Source organism: Mustela lutreola, chromosome 14 (genome assembly GCF_030435805.1).
Source record: "Mustela lutreola isolate mMusLut2 chromosome 14, mMusLut2.pri, whole genome shotgun sequence".
In the NCBI taxonomy this organism is placed as follows: Eukaryota; Metazoa; Chordata; class Mammalia; order Carnivora; family Mustelidae; genus Mustela; species Mustela lutreola.
In genome coordinates, this window is record NC_081303.1 from 35,803,667 (window position 1) to 35,826,609 (window position 22,943).

Below are 22,943 nucleotides of genomic sequence, written 5' to 3' on the forward strand. Positions count from 1 at the left end.
GGAGACTGAGGCTTTACACCGTCCTTGTCTGTAAGCAGCCCACCTCCCAGTTTGTGAGTGAGCATGCATACCTGAAAAGTTAAACTCAGTGCTGTGTATGTTCAAAGATGCCTAAGTATGAAGAGGAAGCATCATGAAGGAAGAGGAATTGCCTGAACGGATGGGTAGCAAGCGTGGAACATGAAGGGAATTCTAGAATGAAAGCCCAGTATGATGATGAAACGTTCAAACACAGGAATAGAGAAGTGGCCAAGATCCATTTGGCTGATTGTGGTTGAGTTTGTGAGCGGCAGTAGAAAACTAAGTTGGAGAGTTAACTGGTGCTCACTTCATTAAAAGTACTGAATTAGAAGCTTGGAAGTTTGGTCTTTATTTCCAGGGCAGAGGGTTGCCATTAAAAGCTTTAGGTAGCAGAGAAGAGGAATTTAGTAGGGGAGAATACTACGGCTTTCCTTATAAAATGGCTGAAGAAGAGATTAGAGAGAGTGAGACCAACATAATCCAGGAGGGAGATGACTAAGGCCTGAATTACTAATGGTACCATTTGGTTCCCACTGTCTCTCTCTGCTCTACCACTGCCATTAGCCTGGCCCGTAACCTCTCCCTGCTTCCCTTCCCATCTTCCAGGAAGATCACCTCTCCCCCCACATCTCCTCCATGCCCTCCAAGCACCCAGTATCTTACACTTTCATGCTATAGAAGTGTTAGGTCTTGATGGAACCTCTGAAATGACCCCCTCAGTTTACAGTGAAGAAAGTGAAGACCAGAGAGGGCAAGCAGTTTATTCAAAGTTATTCTATTCATAGCAGAATTAGGAAGAATAATACCGGCTTTATGGGAAATGTGACCTCATAGCTTTAAATATGAAAAAAAGAGAGAGAGAGATGGGTAGGGGAAAATTCTTGACATAACACCAAGGCTTAATTCAAGACTGGTTCAGGCTGGGACATACTCATTTATTTCATGCCAATTATTTTTAAAAATGGCTTCATTTTTATTTTATAAAACAAGCTAATTGAGTGTAATTTTAAAATCTGCTTCCTTTCAGGTCATGTGAAAAGTGGCAAATCTGTAGCCTAAGCCATGGTCAGAAAAGAAGTCAAGATCATACCTTCTACTGAACATGTATTTAATAAAAGACCACACTTCCTTCTAGTATTTATAAAAGCAAACTTAATACGCCAACCGAAGTTAAGAAAATCGATGTGGGGTTTTATAAAAAGGTTTAAGTATGAAATTAAATCACCCTTTTCAAAATTTTACCCTATTCAGCATGCTTACATCCAGACGCTCTGGCCTTGCCTCTGCCGCAAGTGCAGGACCGTGTGAGTCCCACATGCTCTTTCCAGAGAGCATGCGGGCAAATCACTCGCCAAGGCTCTCTGCAAGCCCTCCCATCTGCACAGAGAACCTAACAATTTTCTGTGTAACTGAGGCAGGACATTTCCATTCAACTGAGGAATTATATTAAAAAAAAAAAAAAGATGTATTAGGAAAAATTCGTTCTTCCTTTCTCAAAAGGAAACTGTAGAACACCATTCTAGAGCAATGACTACTTTTCACATCCAAATTAAAATTTACCTGTGAGGTGGCATTTAGTCTGTTAGTGAAACCTCGTTTCTTTAACTTCCACCTCCTTGGTCACTCTCCCTCTCTCTCTCTCTTCACGCACGTGCGTGCATGTGCGCGTGCGCGCGCGCACACACACACACACACACACACACACACACATTTAGATTTACCCTAATCTGTAGGTTTGGCAATATAGAAATTTTAGCAGGACTCCATGGTATCTTTCTTTCTGTTCTGTTTTCTATTGTTTAGGTTTTAAGTATCACTGCTGGTTTCATGTTAGTGATTTGGAATGTCTTTTTTTCCCTAGTTTATCTGAAAGCCCCTGAACCTCCCATTATTCTGATTTTGTGGAAAACTTTTCTAGAAAGGACATGTTTAAGAAAAAAACCCACATTTATTTGTTGTCCTTATGACTTCCTTTTTTGTCCTTCCCTGAAAGCTGGTTTTTCCTTATAGAGGGAAAGAGAAGAAATAGGGAATTTAGTCATTCCTTGTCCGCTGACATTTTCTCAACCATGATTTTTTGGTAACACTTTTAAATTTGTGTCACAGATTTTTAAGTTTTGAGATCATTTTTATGCATGAGCACTTGAGTTTCAGTTGCTTTAAGCAAAAGAACAGGGCAGTAACTGTCACTCCCCTCTGGTAGGCCCAGTGGTGTTTTGGGAGCCCTACAGGTGGTTCTGTGTTCGCTCCATCCTTCTCCTGCTGTGAGAAGTCCATTACCTTTAAGCACTGCAGCAATTTGGGACAAGGCTAGTTGCCATTTTTACTGTTTCTGCTCTGACTCTCTGTTTTCTGAGCCTTGCTCTTGAATATGACATGACTTCCCAGGCATGTGGTCCCGGTAATTAGGGTGGATTCCTGAATCTCACTTCAGAGATTCCTAGGTGAGACTGAGGCACTTATGGAGATTTTGGTACAAAATAAACCCTTCTCTTTTTTATCTTTCAGTCCTTATCTTCAAACTTCCTAAAACTTGTAATGTATATAATCATGCTGTCTTTTGGAATTCTTTGATTGGCACCTTTATGTCATTATGGTTCCTTTACTTCTTCTTTTTTTAATTATTTATTTATGAGAGAGAGAGCGAGCGCACAAGCACGGGTTGGGGGAGGGGCAGAGGGAGAGGGAGAAGCAGGCTCTTCACTGAGCAGGGAGCCTGATGTGGGGCTCAATCCCAGGACACTGGGATCGTGACCTGAGCCATCAGCAGACACTTAACTGACTGAACCACCCAGGTGCTCTTGGTTCCTTTACTTTTTTTTCTTTTTTAAAGATTTTATTTATTTATTTGACAGAGAGAGATCGCAAGTAGGCAGAGAGGCAGGCAGAGGGAGAGGGGGAAGCAGGCTCCCTGCTGAGCTGAGAGCTGGATGTGGGGCTTGATCCCAGGACCCCGACACCATGACCCGAGCCAAAGGCAGAGGCTTAACCCACTGAGCCACCCAGGCACCCCAGTTCCTTTTCTTTTTTAACAATCTCCTTTTCTAACACCTTCACTAGTTTCTGCAGTCTGAATGTGCTTGTATCCCCCAAAATTCATATGTTAAGAGCTAATCCTAATGTGATGGTGTGAGGAGGTGGGGCCTTTTGAAGGTCTTGTCTTATGAAAGAGACCTTCAAACAGTTCACTTGCCCCATGCACCATGCAAGGTTATAGTGAGAAGATATGTGTCAAGGAGATGGGCTCTCCCCAGACAGTGCATCTTCTGGCACCAATGATCTTGGACTTCCCAGCTTCCAGAACTGTAAGAAATAAATGTTTGTTGTTTATAAAGTATCCAATTGATGGTCTTTCGTTATAGTAGCTTGAACCAAGATGCCAGCTCCTGTTCTTCATCTTGCCTCCAGCAACGGAAACTTCTCGAAAGTCACCCCTAGCTTACAATTTTATATGCCAGGTATACCTCAATAAAGCTGTAAAAAGGAAAACAACAACAACAACAACCCACAATTCTGACCCTTGGCAAAGAAGTCTGTAACTCTCCACCCCATGGCCTTCTCTGTTCCCAGTGTTAGGTTCCCTCCTCCTTTGGGGCACCCATAGTGCTAATAGCTACATATATATTCTATTTAATCGTTCACGTTTGCCTCCCCACATGAATTATGAGCTTTTTGAGGGTAGGGGTTTTGTCATGTTTTTCTTCATACCTTAAGCGCCTGTAAGATAGTAAGTTAATAAATAACAGTTGAATAAATTCTCTTTTGGTGCTACCTTATTCCTGGAGCTCACTAGTCTTCCTTCATTTATAGAACTTATTCACCTTTTCTAAAAATGACTCCTGAACCCTCCTCTGCATATCTTGTTTGTGCCAGTGCCCCATTTCTACTCCCACTCTCCCAGTAGACTAGCCGCATGTACACACAGCATCATGACTATGTATCTAGTTTTCCCCGTAACTTTCTATTTTCTGACCTTTACTTTGGATTCCACATGACTTTGTAGTCATGTGAACCTGGTGATTACTAAGGGATTCCTGGATCTCACTTCAAAGGTTCCACTGATGTGAGGATCTGAGTTTTGAGAGCTATAGTACTTCTCGTGATCTGTCATTGCATTGAATTCATGGGAGAGTTAAAATACCCTTGTGTTTTGAGTTTGAACTGTTACAGGTAGCTGCAGATGTTTTCTGAACACCCACAGACTAATTTCAGTGTGCATACTAGTAAATTAAATCACATTATTTGAGAAGTGGTCAAGCAAAGGCTAAATTCAGTGCTGTGATAAACTCTAGACAGTGGTTTCTAAAGACTTCTGTATTTTCACTGGGAAAAAATGTGAAAAAATGGAGGACATTGAAATGACATCACTAAGAAAACAACTACTATCTGCTATCACTATTACTTAATAAGAGACATTTTAACATCAGAAAAGAAGCAAAGGTATGATTCATTGTAAGGCTCTGCCCTTTAAATTGAATAAATTAAGCTTAATTATGGACTTATATATTTTTCTCATTTTGCCATGTATGCTGGAACTTTTATCATGAATCACCACTGGTTTATGGTCCAGCCTTTGAGAACAACTGTCTAGACTGAGCTGAACCAGGCAGAATGCTATTTAGATTAACATGATGCCCCGAGTTATGATGCCCCGAGTTGTAAAGAACTGACAATATATTGACACTTGATTTGTGATACATTGTATTCTCCAAGTTGGCCACATCTCCTGCCCCACATGTTCTTCTTACAATGTGATCTTGACCTTCCTCATGCAGAGAGGTGGGTCTCTGTTTTCTCCTCTTTAATCTGAGCAGGACTGTGATTATAGTGGAAGTAATACTATGTGATTTCCATAGATCATAAAAAGGGATTCAGTCTCCAGTTAGTTCTTTTGAGATGCCCAGTCTTGGGCACCAGTCTGTATGGAAGGACCTATGTGGACAGAAACTGAGGCCCCAACCCAAAGCCCTGTCTGAGCTCCAGCTAGCAGTTCCCGCCAACCTGCCAGCCACAGGAGTGAGCCATCTTGGAAGTGGATCCTCCAATCAAGCCACCACAGCCAGTGCTATATGGAGCCAAGAGAAGCCTTCTCTGTTGAGTCCTGTCAAAATTGTAGATTTCAGCTAAATAAATGATTGTTGTTGTTTTAACCTACAAAGCTTGGTGTCTGTTTGTTGTGCTGCAATATATAACATACCAATTTTGGACGCTGGAAGTGAGAAATGGATGTAACAAACCATAAAATATGTGGTATTGCCTTCTTTGGGATTGGATGATAGAAGCCCAAAGGGTCTAGAAGAGAGTTTCAGTGAAAGCCTGCAGAATGTTTAAAGGCTTCTCGGAGGTGATTAGTAGGGGTTATGAGAGAGGAAAGCGTTAGTAGAAGCTGGAGAAAAGGGGCCCTTGTTAGGTGATGGTGGTAAGTTCAATCACACTGTTGTCTAAGTAATGAGCTTAATGGTCATGCTAAGGATTTTCCTAGATAGTAGTCAAGTGCCACTTGGCTTTTTCTATGGCAATATGAGAAGAGAGATGAGCTGAAAAGAACAGTTCAGTTTTCAAATGAAATTTAAAAGAAATATATTGCAACCAGTACTCACTGGGTTTAAAAATAATATTGTTTCTCATACCTAGCCTTTCTAGATGGCAAAAAGTTCTCAAACTAGGAAATGGATTCTGAGAAAAAATAAGAATCTCAGGTGGGATTGTGAGGTCATAAGGCCTTAGAGATACCTAAGGTGGTGCCTCCTGGAACTTCTGAGCCTTGAGATAGGCTTTCTCAGTGCCTCTAGGACGATGACCTCTATCTGCTGGAGGCAATCATTGTCATAGCTAAACCACAATGCAAAGAGAATAGCTCTCTGTCAATAATGGTATATATCATGCTTAGAAGCCATCTGACTGGTCCTATCTGAGTCCTGTGCCCATTCCTGAACCAACTATTATATAGGGGGATGAGAAAATATGACTAACCAGCCTTGTCTCAGCCAGATAATATAGTCTATTTTCAGAATATGCAGTTGGGGGTAGTGGAAACATACTGGGCAGCCTCTCAGCCCTCAGCTCCTAAAGCTATCATAGTCTACTCAGCTGGCTCTACCAAAACTGGTGAAATATGATTTATTATTGCTTTTCTTTGAGTTCTATGGGAAAAATTATGAATTAAAGAAACTTGATCATCTCTATATTTTAGTTATATTCTATCTCTAGCAGAACTATGTAATCTAGAGCCAACTATGAATTTTGTCCAATTTTTCTCAAGGTATGAAGATTTTTCTAAAAGCCATGGAGAATCTGAATTTTGAAATGTAAAGCTTCATGAGACTTTCCTGTAGGGTCTAGGTGACCCAAGTGAATCTGAGGGAACAGCAGGATAGAAACTAGATAGAAGGTGAATGGACATTACTCAAAATGATATGAAAGCAGTTGAGAGAATTCAAGGTGACCAGAGGTTCGGATAACATAAAGATGAATGGGAGAAATAGTAGTGAACGTGGTAACCAAGAGAGTTAAGGGCGGGCATGGGAAAGAGTAAGGAATGGGTATCTCAAGAGACAGCCTGTGAATAAGATGGCTTTGTTGGCTGAATGGTTTAAAAGAACCATACCAGACAACAAAATGCTGAAGGAAAAATTTTGGAGAATGGTATATGGGTACCAAAGGTGGTTGCTTCAATCAGGGCCAGACATAAAGCTGTTGACTAAAACTCTTCAGTTGCAAGTAGGAATTGGGACTTTGAATTGAAACGTTCTTTGATATATAGTAATGGAGAAGATTGATTATAGAATTTGTGATCTCACTGCTGTAGTACTATTCTTGGTGCCCTGGGGAAGAGCATTATACTAGTATGACGTAAGAATGAGTAGAATTTCATTGTCACAAAATAACCTCCTTGGAAGGAAACTATAAATTGATTAGCTGTTCATTAGTTTAAATCTGTATTGTTTTTAGTGATTAGATTTGAGGCAAAAATATATTAATTTTGACATCACAGAATTTGGGATACGTTTGTCCTCCTGAGTGAGTAATGTTGTTTCTTCAAATTAAGGGCCAAAAGTGAGAAATTCCCATCAAAAAGGAGAGATAGGTAGAAAAAGAGAAAATGGGAAAGGAGGAATGAAAAAGTCAGATGGGAGAAAAGGTAGTGTTGAAGAGGATTAGGGCCGGAAAATGAAAAACAGAATATATATTTAAAAACATATAAGAGGATCTTCTGTCTACATGGTGAATGACCATTTCAGCTATTATGTCAGGCAAAGAAAATCAGTTAAAACAGTTGTGGGTATAGACACAGCTCCAGCATTAGGAAATGCAAGCTTCCCTGGAACTGGATCACTTAGCTGCTTCTGGGTTGGGGGTGGGGATGTTATATGTAGCCAATCAGAGTGAAAGTAAGTCGGCAAGCAACCAATGGGACTTAGGCATGGAAATGACTTTGGGTGTGATATCAGTTGGCAGTACTGTCCCTGGCAAACAGCCAGCAGAGCTGAGCATTTTTCTTTGTGATTTTCAAGAGCCTTCATCTTGATTTCAACTCTGAACCAGCTTGGCCTTGGAAGACGGTAACTCGGGTCTCGGTATTTGGAGAACTTGATTCGAGCGTGATGCTGTAATAACAGGTGGGGATGGCAGGAGGCGAAGGGCAATTTGAGGGACAGGTGAAGTGATTTGAAGATGTAGCATTTTGAATCTCATTTCTGGCCCATTTCTGCTTCACACCAGGATCATTGTGTCTTGCAGACCAAACACGTACAAAACAAAGAACCAAAGATTATTGGGGATACTTCAGGAACCTCTAAGAATTTTTAGGTTAAGGTTAACTGCAGGGAAACATAAAACCGAATGAGTCCTTCTCAGGACCACCACGTAGATTTTTGCAGGCTATGTTTTGCACAAGGGCGCCAGCTGAGGGTAGGTACTTGGACTGGAATCAAACCCATTATTTATGTGCCAAGCCACGTGCCCTGTCATTGGGAAGGGGAATTTTTCTAATTCACTTAAAGGCATTGTATGATAAAACCACAATTTTAGTCTTTTCCTTTGTTTTTAGGTTATTCATCCCACTTCTCCATCCCAACCTTATCTGGTGTGACTCTGCTTTGACCTCATTTCCCATTTGGGGTTTGGAGGGGCCCAAGAGAGGGGAAAAGGGACATGGGACTGACGTAGTAAAGGGGATTTCCAGAATGACTTGTACCCACAGAGGAAGAGGTACCACTCCAAAAAAGTTCAGTTGATCGAATATTATGGAGAGTGGATTATGGGCCACATACTGTGTGCACAGCCTTAAGGAAAAATAATAACCAACCCTGGGCCTTGAGAAACTCACTATTCAATGAGGAAGGCAAACACACCACTCATACAATGATTACGTGCAGAAATCAGTGCTGTTGCTCCCCTAGTATATGTAGAAGTGTGGAGGAAGTGTTCTTGGTGTTCCTAGGACATGCTCTTGGAGCAAGAGGTAGAAGAGGAAGTATCAGTGTGTGCTTCGTGACAAGAAGAAAGGTGCTCAGATCCGAGTGTGGTACCATCTTAGGTAGAAAGAATGTGGATGCCGCGCTCAATTTCTTCTTTTTTTGAGTATCCTAACAGGTTAGTCTGTGGTGGTGAAAATAATAACTCCTATATAAATTCAGCAAATTAGGACTGAAAACGCAATGCCAAACACGAACTCTTCCTTCTGGATGCAAGGAGAAGGTAACAGACCTGACTTACTCTGCGGGCGCTCAGCCACCTACACCGTTGTAAATAGCTATTTCCTGATGCTTGTGTGTTCCACTGTTGTTTTGGGAGGTAAGTGCTTGTTTCCAAATGTCATCTTTCCTCTGCTCTCTGAACCTTTTTCAGGGCAGAAAGCCATCACAACGTCATCAAAAGAAGTCTGGTGGAACTGTAAGATGTGAGTGAACGCGGGCAGGGTAGCTTCATTTAATTATCAGTAGCATCAGTACAATGTTCCTTCCTTCAGGGGCATGTGCTGAGCACAGCAGAGTGGTAGGCAGAAGGGGAGTCAGACAGTTCCTTAACCTCAAGGAGTCCTCTCACTGGGAAGACAGGAATTGTGATGCAGTGGGGTTGGTGTAACTGTCCAGCGGTGGTCTAGAAAGCCTCATGCTGCCTGCCTGCCAGGCCCAACCTAACCAACATGTATCTGGGATGAAGACAGGGCAATGGGGGCAAATAGGACCCAGACATTTGTTCCACAATTTGCACGGTTGTTGCAATTAGTTTTGTCCATTTTATTATGGCTTTTGATGTGATTTTACTTCAGAGAACACCCCCCCCACACCAACCCCTAGTGGGGAATTAGGAGAGACTTCACAATTAAGGGACTCTTAAATGATCATTAAGAATTCAATAGGAGGGGCACCTGGATGGCTCAGTGGGTTAAGCCGCTGCCTTCGGCTCAGGTCATGGTCTCAGGGTCCTCAGATCGAGTCCTCAGATCAGGCTCTCTGCTCTGCAGGGGGCCTACCTCCCTCTCTCTCTCTCTTTCTCTCTCTCTGCCTGCCTCTTGGCCTACTTGTGATCTCTCTCTGTCAAATAAATAAAATCTTAAAAAAAAAAAAGAATTCAATAGGAGGGGCACCTGGGTGGCTCAGTGGGTTAAGCCGCTGCCTTCGGCTCAGGTCATGGTCTCAGGGTCCTCTGATCCAGCCCCGCATTGCGCTCTCTGCTCAGCAGGGAGCCTGCTGCTCTGCCTACTTGTGATCTTTCTCTGTGTGTCAAATAAATAAAATGTTAAAAAAAAAAAAAAAGAAGTCAGTAGGAATGGTGAATGTTAGTCACACGGATGAAATACCAGATTGAAAAACACAGGTACTTTATTACCCCAGTTCAATGCTAGTGATGAGGGAAAAGTTTCTAGTGCTCTTTAAAACATTTTTCTTTGGGGGAAAAAAGGTCAGCTGCTTTAAAATCCTTTCTGGAATTGGGAATACTATGAAGAAATGATGAAGCAAATACTCATCTTCCATTTTACTTGTCAGAGAGTAAAATCACCTCCTCTCGGGCAAGCCTTGAAAACACACACTGAAGACTTTGGTCCCCTGTGGTACTAGGAGGTGGTGGTGACCATGAATCTCACCAGCTCTAGATCCTTAATGATTACATAGAGATAAGTGCTCAGCAGTAAGGGGCATTGCAGAAATAGTTGGAGAAACATTTCTTCAGCCCTACACAAAAGAGTTATTCAATAAATATGCACTAATTCAGCTGGAAGACAGGAAACGCAGAATCTGGAATGCCAATGAATCTTGCCCTAGGCATAAAGTGATTGGATTAAAGTCCATACATTGCTTCTGGAGGGAATGAGCTGAATAATACTGAACAGAGGAGAGAGTAGCAAGGTAAGAAAATGCACGTAGACAATAACGCAGGTCTCCTGTGACTTGTCTGGTGAAGGCAGCTTCCTTCTAGTTAGAGCTCAGTTGAAAGTATTTCTGACTTTTAGGAAAACTATAGAATATATGTTGCTGTAGTTTAGGATAAGTAATTACTAATAAAAGGTATACCAGGTAGATACGACGTCTGACTTTTTGTAATCTCTCGTCATCAGATCCATAGATCCTCTTGTACAGTGATCATAATGTGCCTGTCAGTGGGCAAATGGGAAATTGTTGGAACTTCAATATTTTCCAGATTCACCTGTAAGAAAAGCTTCATTATGTGTTTCTTAAGAGACAGCATTTGTAAGAGCTGTCAATTGTTTTTTTTTTTTTTTTTTTAATTTTTTTATTTTTTATAAACATATATTTTTATCCCCAGGGGTACAGGTCTGTCAATTGTTTTTTATATGATGTGACCCTCAGGAAGTTTAAAATGAAATAGAGAAAGGGGATATTAAATGTTTTGAAAGTACACATTATATCTAAATAACACATACATGTATTTCTTCAGGATTTTTGAGGACCTATTTAAGGAGTTCTGAAGTCACTGTCTTGATAATTCTTTCAGCGTCAGGGTTTGTGATAGGACAACTGGCTCACAGTTCTATTAAGGTATGTATGTACCTTATGTATGTGTGTACAATAATAAGTTAGTAAAGAACAGAGACCAAAATCAAGGTCTACTCTCACCCTGTCTGTGAATGTATGGAATTAAAAAAAAGGGGGTGGGGGGACAGCTGGTATTCCTGGGTGGTTCAGTTGGTAAGTGTCTAACTCTTGATCTTAGGGTTGTGAGTTCGGACCCCGGGGTTGCACTCCACATCCACCTTAAATAAAAAAATAAAAATTAAAAAAATGTGAGCAGCTTCTGAAAAAATTCATCTGATATTATAAATTTTGAAAATGAAAAACCATACAATAAAAGACATATAAATTAGAGGTCCCTAATATTAGGGTCCGTAATTAAAGGAGCAAGACTGATACAAAGCGGAGGTCAAGCAAAGCTTTATTTCGCGCCAAGCATCGAGAATCATACTGACGGGTCAGGACCGTCTCTTGGAAAGAGGCGACCCCTCCCAGCCTCACAGACTAACTTTTATAGAGGTAGTTTAGCCGGGCAATACACAGGTGGCCCGTGAGATTGCAATACACAGAAAAAAACTGCAGTCATGCTAAGTCTGCCACACACAGAAAAAACTGCTAGATAACATACGGGGGGCCAATTGAATTTCAATTTACCCGAGTAGATATATGCGCGCCCCACTGATTGGATGTCTTCACTGGCCTGACCCGTCCTTGTATCTAGGCTTTGCAAGTAAGTTCCTCTGGGAGGGGACGGGGTCAATCTAAGTTGACTGCGTAGGGACAATCTAAGTTTACTGCAACAAAATGGCTCCCTCTGATTAAGTAGGCCCTTATACTTAAGATAAGACATTAGTATGGAAGTGAGTAAAATTGGATTGCATTTTGGGTTCTGCTTTGGGAGCCTTGCTCTTGTTTCTTTCCCATGTCCATACACAGGCTTCATTGTCTGCAACACAATGCAGATAATGATAATGTAGAGACATTATCAAAGGCAGCTGTTATTGTCATAATGAAACATGGTTACTCTTTCCTAACTGCTAGATTCAATGCAAAATGTGTCATATAATATATAATATAGATAGATACAAGAAACATTTTCTTAATTTCCTAACTCTTGATTTCTAATGCATAACGTGATCAATAACAACTTGTCTCCCCTTTTATTTTTTTTTTTAAATGAAGATGATGCTTGTATCTGTCTAGGATTTTTAAAAGCCTCTTGTTACTCTTCTGAAACACTACTATGTAATGTTAGTAATGTTAGTAGCATTACTACTAACATCTTTTGAGTGTTTACTATATGCCCGGTTCTCTTTAAAGTGTTTTGTGTTTATTAACTTATTATTTATTCTTTTTTCCAGTTAAAAATGGAGCTGTTTAATTTTAAAAATGTGTTTTATTTGAGTATGGTTGACACATCATGTTACATTTGTTTTAGGTATCCAAAATAGTGATTCGACTTCTGTGTTATGCTATGTTCAACTTCTTACTAATTCTTGAGTTAATTCATCCACTTTCACAGAAACTCAGTGGAAGTAGGTATTCTATCCCATTTTACAGATGAGGATACTGAGGCACAGGGAGGTTAAGTAATGAAGAATAAAGTATTAGTTGAGCCCAAAACTTTTAAATATACAACCTTCACAATTTGTCTTACATACACAGTATGTGCTATTATCTATGTGTTATTTTTCTCTACTTGATTCACTGAAGGACTTTATTGTTTTCTTTAAAGATTGATTTATTTATTTGAGAGAGAGGGAGAGAGCACCAGTGTGAGGGAGTGCAGGAGACAGGAGGGCAGTGGGAGAGAATCTTAAGCAGACTCCTGGCTGGCAGGGACCCAAACTGGGGCTCAGTCCCACAACCCATGAGACCCCAACCTGAGCCAAAACCAAAAGTCAGATGCTCAACCAACTGAGCTGCCCAGGTGCCCCAGCTCACTGAAGGAGAAATGAAAAATCTTAAGCAAATGTTTGTGAAATCATAAGTACCTGGGCAAGTTTCTCTTTTCTGTTTCTTAATGCAAATTAGAATAAATATCTAAAAGTCAAATAAAAAAATACTTATCTGTGGATACCTAAAGTCATGTCAAGGATCACCAGTGGCAGGGGTATCACTTGTGAAAATGCTGATTACAGTACTTATCACAAACAATGTTTATGTAGCCCAAACTCACATAATTCTCTAGTGAACAGAGGACTGTGCATGCACCTCATCTGGACAGTCAGATCAAGAAATCTACAAACCCCTCAGGACTGGTCTTGTAGATAATTGCAGATAGTTGCAGATTAGAATATACTAAAACTTACAATGATTGATATCACATCAATTTCTAATACCTCAAATTACCTACCACTGATTTTTAATACGACCAAATGGCAGCCAACTAATTTCTTATTTGTTCTTGTTACTTTAGGTGTACCAAATTGTCTACCCTCTTCTAAGAACACCAAGCTTTTCACTTTATTGTTATTTTGCACCTATAATTATATTTATGGCTGCTTTGGATGTGGACTTTTATATCCTCAAGAATGTGTTTTGGCAGGTAAGAACACAATTTAAAAAAATTATGGTCAATCTTGCTTTATTTATTTATTTGACAGAGAGAGAGAGAGAAAGATTCCAAGTAGGGAGAGAAGCGGGCAGAGAGAGAGGGGAAAGCGGACTCCCTGCCCAGCAGAGTCCCTGAGATCATGACCTGAGCCAAAGACAGAGGCTTAACCCACTGAGCCACCCAGGCACCCCAATCTTGCTTATTTATGTTAGCAGAAAATATGTTTGTCTATAAAGAAGATTAGTCATTGGCAAATCTCACAGTTTAGTTGTTCTATCCTCCTTATTCTGTGAAACTACTAATTAAAAGGGAGTGAGGGGGAGGGAGAAGGAATAAATATTTGCTGAGTGACCACTGTGATGAGGCACTGAGCAAGTGTCTCTATTTTGTATGTAAACAAATTGCAGTTCACAGATCACAAACAAGGCTGACAAATGGCAGAGCCTAGATTCTGATCTCCTATCTGACTTCATCTCAAATATATCTGTAGATTTGCCTGTTGTCACTGCTGACATTGTTTTACTTGTGGCTTCTCTTTTTCTTAATCATGGCTTGTCAGATGATTTTACTTTTTCTTTCAAAGAACACATTTTCTTTAGTTTTATTCTGTACTTTTTCTAACACCTTGAGTTAGAGGCTAGTTGATTGATTTTTAGTTTTCTTATTTTTTTGTATTTTGTACACTTAAAGTTTTAAATTTTCTGTAACTATTCTTTTAGCTTCACCGTGTTTTGATTTTTAGTGTTTTTTGTTTTTGTTTTGTTTGGGGGGGGAGTGCACACACACCTGGCACTGGGGGAGGGGCAGCTGGAGAACCATAAGCAGGCTCCACACCCAGTGCAGAGCAGCAAGGGGCTCTGGCTCCCAATCCTAAGATCATGACCTGAGCAGAAATCAAGTCCGATGCTTAACCAACTGAGCCATCCAGGTCCCCCATGATTTTTAGTGCTCTCATTATCATCCCGAACCTACCTAAAACTTTTACTATACTTTTCCTTTAGACCATTAATTATTTTTTTCCCTATGTGTGGAGGAATTTTGTTTTATTTATTTATTCTTTTTTTTTTAAAGATTTATTTATTTATTTGACAGAGAGAAATCACAAGTAAACAGAGAGGCAGGCAGAGAGAGAGAGAGAGGGAAGCAGGTTCCCTGCTGAGCAGAGAGCCCGAGCGGGACTCGATCCCAGGACCCTGAGATCATGACCTGAGCCGAAGGCAGCGGCTTAACCCACTGAGCTACCCAGGCGCCCTATTTATTTATTCTTAAAGTATAGTTGACATACAATATTATATCAACTTCAGGTGTATATCCTAGTGATTTGATAATTATATACATATGAAAAGCTCACCGTGATAAGCATAGTTACCATTTGTCTGTGGATTTTGCTTTGGATGTGGACTTTTATCAAAATCATACAAAGATTTACAATATTAATGACCATATTTTCCGTGTACTTTTATCCCCGCGACTTATTTTATAACTGAAAGTTTGTATGTCTTAGGCCCCTTCTACTATTTTGCCCATCCCCCCCACCCCTTTCCCTTTTGGCAACCTTTAGTTCGTTCTCTGTATTTATGAGTCTATTTCTGGCTTTTGTTTATTTGTTTGTTTGTTTGTTTTAGATTCCACCATGAGTGAAATCATACAGTATTTGTCTTTTTCTTCCTGGCTTATTTCACTTAGCACAATACCCTCTAGGTTCATCCATGTTGTCGCAAGTTGCAAAATTTCATTTTTTTAATGGCTGAGTCATAGCCCTTTAAATATATGTGCCAGGGGTGCCTGGGTGGCTCAGTGGGTTAAAGCCTCTGCCTTCGGCTCAGGTCATGATCCCGGGGTCCTGGAATCAAGCCTCACATCAGGCTCTCTGCTCAGCAGGGAGCCTGCTTCCTCCTCTCTCTCTGCCTGCCTCTCTGCCTACTTGTGATCTCTGTCTGTCAAATAAATAAATAAAATCTTTAAAAATAAATAAATAAATAAATAAATGTGCCATATCTTTATCCATTCATCTATCGATAGACACTTAGGTTGCTTTCATATCTTGGCTATTGTAAATAATGCTGCTATAAACAGGGATGCATATATCTTTTTGAATTAGTGTTTTGTTTTCTTTGGACAAAAATACCTAGAATGTTGGAAATAGAACTGCCCTATGACCCAGTAATTGCACTACTGGGTATTTACCCTAAAGATACAAACGTAGTGGTCCGAAGGGGCACGTGCGCCTGAATGTTTATAGCAGCAATGTCCACAATAGCCAAACTATGGAAAGAACCTAGATGTCCATCAACAGCTGAATGGATAAAGAAGATGTGGTATATATACACAATGGAATACTATGCAGCCATCAAAAGAAATGAAATCTTGCCATTTGTGACGACATGGATGGTACTAGAGAGCATCATTCTTAGTGAAATAAGTCAATCTGAGAAAGACAAGTATCATATGATCTCCCTGATATGAAGAAGTGGAGATGCAACATGGGGGGTTAAGGGGGTAGGAGAATAATCAATGAAACAAGATGGGATAGGGAGGGAGACAAACCATAAGTGACTCTTAATCTCACAAAACAAACTGAGGCTTGCTGGGGGGAGGGGTCTTGGGGGAAGGGGTTGGGGTTATGGACATTGGAGAAGGTATGTGTTATGGTGAGTGCTGTGAAGTGTGTAAACCTGGCAATTCACAGACCTGTGCCCCTGAGGATAAAAATACATTATATGTTTATTTTTTTAAATTAATTAATTAATTAATTTTTTAAAACCCTAGAAGTGAGATTATAGGATCTTATGATACTTCTAGTTTTAGTTTTTTGAGGAGTCTTTATATTGTTTTCGAGCTTAATAAAAAATAGAAATTAAATAAATAAAGGGAAGAAAGAATGAGAAGCAAAGGTAAATGCAAAGTGCAAAATTATATTGAGAAACCAGTCCAAATCTATTTATTTTTATTATTTTTTTCTTTTTAGATTTTATCTATTTATGTGATGGAGAGCACAAACAGGGGGAGTTGCAGACAGAGAGGGAGAGCAAGGGAGCACAATGCAGGGCTCAATCCCAAGACCCTGGGATCATGACCCGAGCCAAAGGCAGATGCTTAACCAACTTGGCAACCCAGGCAGTCCTTTAAAAAAGCAAAAGTGCTTTTTTAAAACTAATTTTTAATTTATGTTTTGAGGCAGACACTGCTTGCCTATCTGATATGCATTCTCTCTTTCTCATAACAGAAACTTACTAGATTTTGCTTGGTGTGGTAGTGGGCCCAGTGTGAATTATTCTATTTCCCAGCAAGTGGGAGCTGGGTAGCCTCAGAAAGAGAGGGTGACTGGTGAAATATATACAAAAATCTGTTGAGTAAGGCTTCCAGAAAGCACTTAATAAGGGGCCAAATCAGCCAGAATATGCTTTTTGCCCTTTGTTTTACCTCTCTTTCTGCCTAGAGCCCTGTAAATAAACACTGAGGAAACCAGGCAACATTTCACACAGAAGCAGGAAAAAACAGCATTTCATTTTAAGAACATTTTGATGTTGGGAACTCTTAAGTTGGATTGACAAAGAGAAAGATTAGTGAATTGCTCTTGTAACAATAAGATAGAATTTCTTTTGTTTGGAAAGGATGGTTTCTTTGCGGCAGGTAACCTAGAATACCTTTTAAAGTTATTTTTCAGAGTAGTCATATAAAATATATAAATAAGATCTGATTCTTCCATAAGTAAATGCACCCATGCCATCTTTAAATGTTGAATCTAACTCTGTGTTATGAATTGGTTTCACAGGTCTTGTTAACAGGATTAATTAGCTTTGTTGTGTCATTCATCATAATTGGATACGTGGTTCTGAAATTCAACAGAGATTTCTGGGATTTGCAGACTTCCCTACTCTTTAGCATGACCCTTGGCATGACAGATCCTATTCATTCTGTGAATTCACTGAAAACAATTGGTAAGTCATATTTATTTCTCTCTCTTACCTTGGAGATTAGAGATACTTTTTTTTTTTTTAATCTTGGTTTCTCTTTTCTTTCTTTTTTTTTTTTTTTTTTTGCATGAACATGCAGCAGGGTAGATATTTATGCTATTTTTCTTGGAGATGGGACATTGATGGACTTGAAAGATGCCATGCAAATAAGGCAACCCCAAATCTGGGATAAATAGCACTAATTATAATCTCAAAGAATTTTTTCAAGAAGAAAAGAAACTTTTCTAGAAGGTGATAAAAAATTAGCATTCTTATTCCATTCCACTGAATTTTAAGTCTCAAGGTAGAAACTCTGCCCTATCCTCAGGGAAAGTTTTCCAAGGCCTTGCTACCTTTTGTTAGAACTGCCTCCCTTTCGATGTGTACTCCACTATTACTATTTAACATAGTACTGGGAGCCTTAGCCTTAGCAATCAGACAACAAAAAGAAATAAAAGTTATCCACATGGGCAAGGAAGAAGTCAGACTTTCACTCTTTCCAGATGACATGAAACTCTATGTAGAAAACCCAAAAGACTCCACCAAAAAGTTGCGAGAACTAATACATGAATTCAGTGAAATAGCAGGATATAAAATCAATGTGCAGAAATCTGTTGTATTTCTATTTACCAATAAGGAAGCAGCAGAAAAAGAAATCAAGGAATTGATCCCATTTGCAATTGCACCAAAACAATAAGATAACTAGGAATACACCTAACCAAAGAAGTAAAAGATCTGTACTCTGAAAACCATAAAACACTTAAGAAAATAATTGAAGAGGACACTAAGAAATGGAAAAGCATTCCATGCTCATGGACTGGAAGAACAAACATTGTTAAAATGTCTATACTTCCCAAAGCAAGCTACACATTTAATGCAATCCTGATCAAAATAACACCAGCACTTTTCACAGAGTTAGAATAAACAGTCTAAAATTTGTATGGAACCACAAAAGACCCTGAATAGCATCCTGAAAAAGAAAAACAAAACCGGAAGCATCACAATTCCAGATTTCAAGATTTATTACAAAGCTATAACCATTAAGACAGTATGGTACCAGCATAAAAACAGACACATAAATCAATGGAACAGAATAGAGAGCCCAGAAATGGACCCACGACTATGTGGTCAACTAATCCTCAACTAAGTAGGAAAGAATATGCAATGGATAAAAGACAGTCTCTTCAACAAATGGTGTTGGGAAAAACTGGACAGCAACAAGCAAATGAACAAAACTAGACCACTTTCTTATAACATATACAAAAATAACTTCAAAATAGATGAAAGATTTAAATGTGAGACAAGAAACCTTCAAGATTCTAGAAGAAAACACAGGCAGAAACCTCTTTGACTTTGGCGGTAGCAACGTCTTCCTAGACACATCACCAGAGACAAGGGAAACAAAAGCAAAAATGAACTATTGGGACCTCATCAAGATAAAAAGTTTCTGCACAGTGAAGGAAACAACCAATGAAAGGAATGGGAGAAGATATTTGCAAATGACTTATCTGATAAGGGTTAGTATCCAAAGTCTGTTAAGAACTCAACAGCCAAAACCCAAAAAATCCAGTCAAGAAATAGGCAGAAGACATGAACAGACATCTTTCTTTCTTTCTTTGACAGACAGAGATCACAAGCCCCAAAGCGGGGCTTGATCCTAGGACCCTGAGATCATAACCTGAGTGGAAGGCAGAGACTTTAACCCACTGAGCTACCCAGGCACTCCTGAACAGACATTTTTCCTAGGAAGACATCCAGATGGTTAACAGGCACATGAAAAATGCTCCATATCACTCATCATTAGGGAAATAAAAATCAAAACCACAATGAGATACCACCTCTCACCTGTCAGAATGTCTAAAATTAACAATACAAGAAGCAACAGGTGTTGAAGAGGATGTGGAGAAAGGGGAACGTCCTTACACTGTTAGTGGGAATGCAAACTGGCACTCTGGAAAACAGTATGGAGGTTCCTCAAAAGGCTGGAGATAGAACTACCCTAGATGCAGCAATTGCACTGCTAAATATTTATCCAAAGGATATAAAAATGCTGATTCAAAAGTGTACATGCGCTGTGCATTTTATAGCAATATCATCAACAATAGCCAAATTATTGAGAGAGCCCAGATGTCCACTGACTGATGAATGGATAAAGAAAATATAGTATATATACACAATGGAATATCATTCAGCCACCAAAAAGAATGAAATTTTGCCATTTGTGACAATGTGATGGAACGAGAGTGTATTATGCTAAGTGAAATAAGTCAGTCAGAGAAAGACAAATACAGTATGAGCCAACTCATATGTGGAATTTCAGAAAGGAAACAAATGAATACATGGGAATGGGGGGGGGAAGGGAGAGAGGGAAATAAACACAAGAGACGGTTAACAATACAGAACAAACTGGGGTGATGGAGGGAGTTCGGTGGGGGGTTGGGATAGATTGGTAAAGGGTACAAAGCAGGGCACTTGTGATGCGCACTGCGTGGCAGGTAAGTGATGAACCACTGAATTCTACTCCAGAAACCAATATTGCACTGTAATTTAACAAGTAAAATTTAAAGATTTAAAATCACACAAAAAATTTTGAAAATATATACACCAGAAGAAGGAGATGGAGAGGAAGAGGAAGAGGAAAGAAGAAAAAAGGAACAAAATAAAGAGAAGGAAGAACAGTCTCCTTTTGAACTAGCTAACTTTAAAGCAGGTAGTGGAAGGGGGTGTAGTTTATTTAAAAGAAATGGGTAGGAACATAGTTGGGCAAAAACATGTTCAATAATAGCTTATTCCCAAGAGGGTTTCAAGTCCTGCAGTACTTCCCTCTTATTTGGTAAAAGATGATTTTACTCGGAAACATCCCCCTGTTGTCATGTTTTATTAACACAGCAGTAAAAACATGAAATGATTAGATGCTATGGTTTCTGTTTTTGACTTGAAAATATTTTCCTAACCAATTTTAAGGTATTTATATTGAGTGGAAATATATTATATATTGCCTTATGACTGGAATGGGAAACCTCCAACCTTGCCCACAAGTGGGATTCCCAATTTGATACCCACTTATATGTACAGTTGGGAAAACGTAAGTTTTAAGACACTTTTGGTAGTGATATCCGAAATTATCAGACTTCTCAAAGTCTCATCCTGTCTCCCTCTTTTTTCTCTCACTCTTTTTTCTTTCTCTCTCTCTCTCTTTTTAAAAGTACAATTTTCCCCTATTTTTCCTTCATCTGCCTTTCTCATTTAGCCATTTGTATTTGCCAGCTGTTTTATTCCTCTCATTTTTTTCCTGCTCCTTTTTCTGAAATCTCATGACTGTAAGTGACTACAATAACATTATTTATAACATTATTTATTGCAGTTTCAATATTCAATTTTTTTCAAAAAAGAAGTATAATGGAAAGTTTTCTATTTCTTTAAAAGAAAACTAATGAAGCTATTTAGCTCTTAGTTGATATTTCTTTATGTCAGTAATGCTCAAGGTGGTATGTGGATTCTGGATCCAATAACATTTTTTCCTTGTAAAACAAATTTTGGGGGATATCATTCTTCTTTATGATATTCACAGACTCATCATTTAGGCTCTATGTGTGAATTAGATAAATGGTCCTTTCTTCAAAAACAGTTCATTTCTAACTGTCGTAATACATTAATTTTTTAAAGGAAAGATAGTTTTGCCACATGCCTAAAATTATCATAATACACAAAACTATAGTTCCTATAAGCACTTGAATAGTGCTTCTTTTGATGTGGTGCCCTTGTGCCGTGTAAACTCTGCAGTTTCAATGGCCTGAGCCACTGCAAAAAGTAGTGGGTGTTCACATGCAAGAGAAAAGGAACTTGTCGGGGCATCTGGGTAGCTCGGTCATTGGGCGTGGGATCTGCCTTTGGCTTAGGTCATGATCCCAGGGTCTTGGGATGGTGTCCTGCATTGGGTTCCTTGCTCAGCAGGAAGCCTGCTTCTCCCTCACCCACTTCCCCTGCTTGTGTTCCCTCTCTCCCTGTCTCTCTCTCTCTGTCAAATAAATTAATTAAATCTTAAAAAGAAAAGAAAAAAAAAAAGAAAAGGAACTTGTGTATTTATTACCTGTTTGAAAAGAATGTACTGGGCTGAAATTTTTGCTTTAAAACAAATCTGGAATACGTCCTTATAAAGGAGTAATGTGTTAAGTTTTAGTATGATCTCAATTGAGGAAAAAGTTTATAAGCTTAGAAAAAGACCTCAACATTAAGGTTGTATCTGAGTTGTGAAATTGTACGTGGTTTTTGTTTTATTCTTTCCTTATCCAAATTTCACAATGAATTAGAGAACATAAGTTAGTTCCACATTAAGCCAATAAAGAATGGGGAAGTAATTCTTACGGTATTTTGCTATTAATCGCTGTAAGTCAAGGTCAAAGCTTCATACTGAGGCATGTGGGTGGTTCAACCAATTAAGTGTCTTGATCTCTGCTCAGGTCATGATCCCAGGGTTCTGGGATCCAGCCTCAGATCAGGGCTAAGCAGGGAGCCTTCTTCCTCACCCTCTTCCTGCTTGTGCTCTCTTTTTCTCTCTCAAGTAAATACAATCTTTTAAAAAAAATCTTCATACTTCAGACCTCATATTTTACCTATTCCTGGTTGACTCACTGAATTTGATGAAGGATGAAAGGATTTCTTGACCAATTACACCAAATGTGCTAATAGTTTCTACACCTCTTTAACCAGTATTTTTGTGCCTTCTGTCACAGTGAAAGCTAGCAACAGGTAGTAAGCTGAAGACTGGTTAGCAGCCCTCCTGGGAGTTTCCTGGGTGTGATTTGAAACTGACTCACATACGTGGAGGGCAGGGAGAGACTAAAGCAAGAGGTCACTGCAGGTTAGTAGTTGACAGTTTTTGTAAGCAAAAGAAACTTTCATACATGGCTTAGCTTGGGCTAAGATGAAACATCCCTGCACCTGCCCACCAAATCTGGAAAGTTTATCTAGAGAAGTTCCCTGGGTCCAGTCACGTACACGGTACGGGTGTTCTGAACACCACATCACTATCTCAAGGTTCTGTCCTTGGAGCAACCTCTGGGAACAGGAAAGGCAAGTGGAACTCACATTCCAGGGACAGGGGAGGGGCTGAAGGGCCTTCAGTCATGCAGGACCAAGTCACGGGTCAATGGCCAGTCATATCTTCTTGGTGGTATCAAAGAAGCAGGAAAATATAACCCATAAAGCGTACAAAAAGAGTAAGTAGAGGGAGTAGTGAGGCAGGCGGTAGAATTAGTAGACAAAAACCTTAAAGCAGTTATTGTAACTGTATTTTATATGTTCAAAAAATTAGAGGAAAGATTAATGCTGGGGTAGAACTTACTCCTATCAGCAGTAGAAACTACCCAAAATGAAGCACACAGAGAGAAAGACTAAGAGAAGGGAATAGAACATCCGTGAGCACCTGTGGGA

The 22,943-nt window shown here is 39.5% G+C and overlaps 2 protein-coding genes across 6 annotated transcripts in view; both read left to right on the forward strand.

The window, feature by feature from the left end:
• The window catches only part of ANKRD45 (ankyrin repeat domain 45), a 59,175-nt gene extending 54,004 nt beyond the window's left edge, over positions 1-5,171 (forward strand). For 2 of the 3 annotated variants that reach the window (XM_059146203.1, XM_059146202.1), the window contains exon 6: positions 4,878-5,171. In XM_059146203.1, the coding sequence (XP_059002186.1) occupies positions 4,878-4,972 (95 nt within the window). In that variant the 3' untranslated portion in view covers positions 4,973-5,171. Of the gene's footprint in view, positions 1-1,048 lie in introns of all 3 variants that reach the window. The other variant, XM_059146204.1, reaches the window with a different exon arrangement.
• A 2,311-nt stretch (positions 5,172-7,482) lies between these two features.
• The window catches only part of SLC9C2 (solute carrier family 9 member C2 (putative)), a 97,974-nt gene continuing 82,513 nt past the window's right edge, over positions 7,483-22,943 (forward strand). For 2 of the 3 annotated variants that reach the window (XM_059146473.1, XM_059146475.1), the window contains exons 1-5: positions 7,483-7,640; positions 8,617-8,817; positions 10,924-11,024; positions 13,417-13,545; positions 17,330-17,495. In XM_059146473.1, coding sequence (XP_059002456.1) covers positions 8,682-8,817; positions 10,924-11,024; positions 13,417-13,545; positions 17,330-17,495 — 532 coding nt within the window. In that variant the 5' untranslated portion in view covers positions 7,483-7,640; positions 8,617-8,681. The remainder of the gene's footprint in view (positions 7,641-8,616; positions 8,818-10,923; positions 11,025-13,416; positions 13,546-17,329; positions 17,496-22,943) is intronic. The other variant, XM_059146474.1, reaches the window with a different exon arrangement.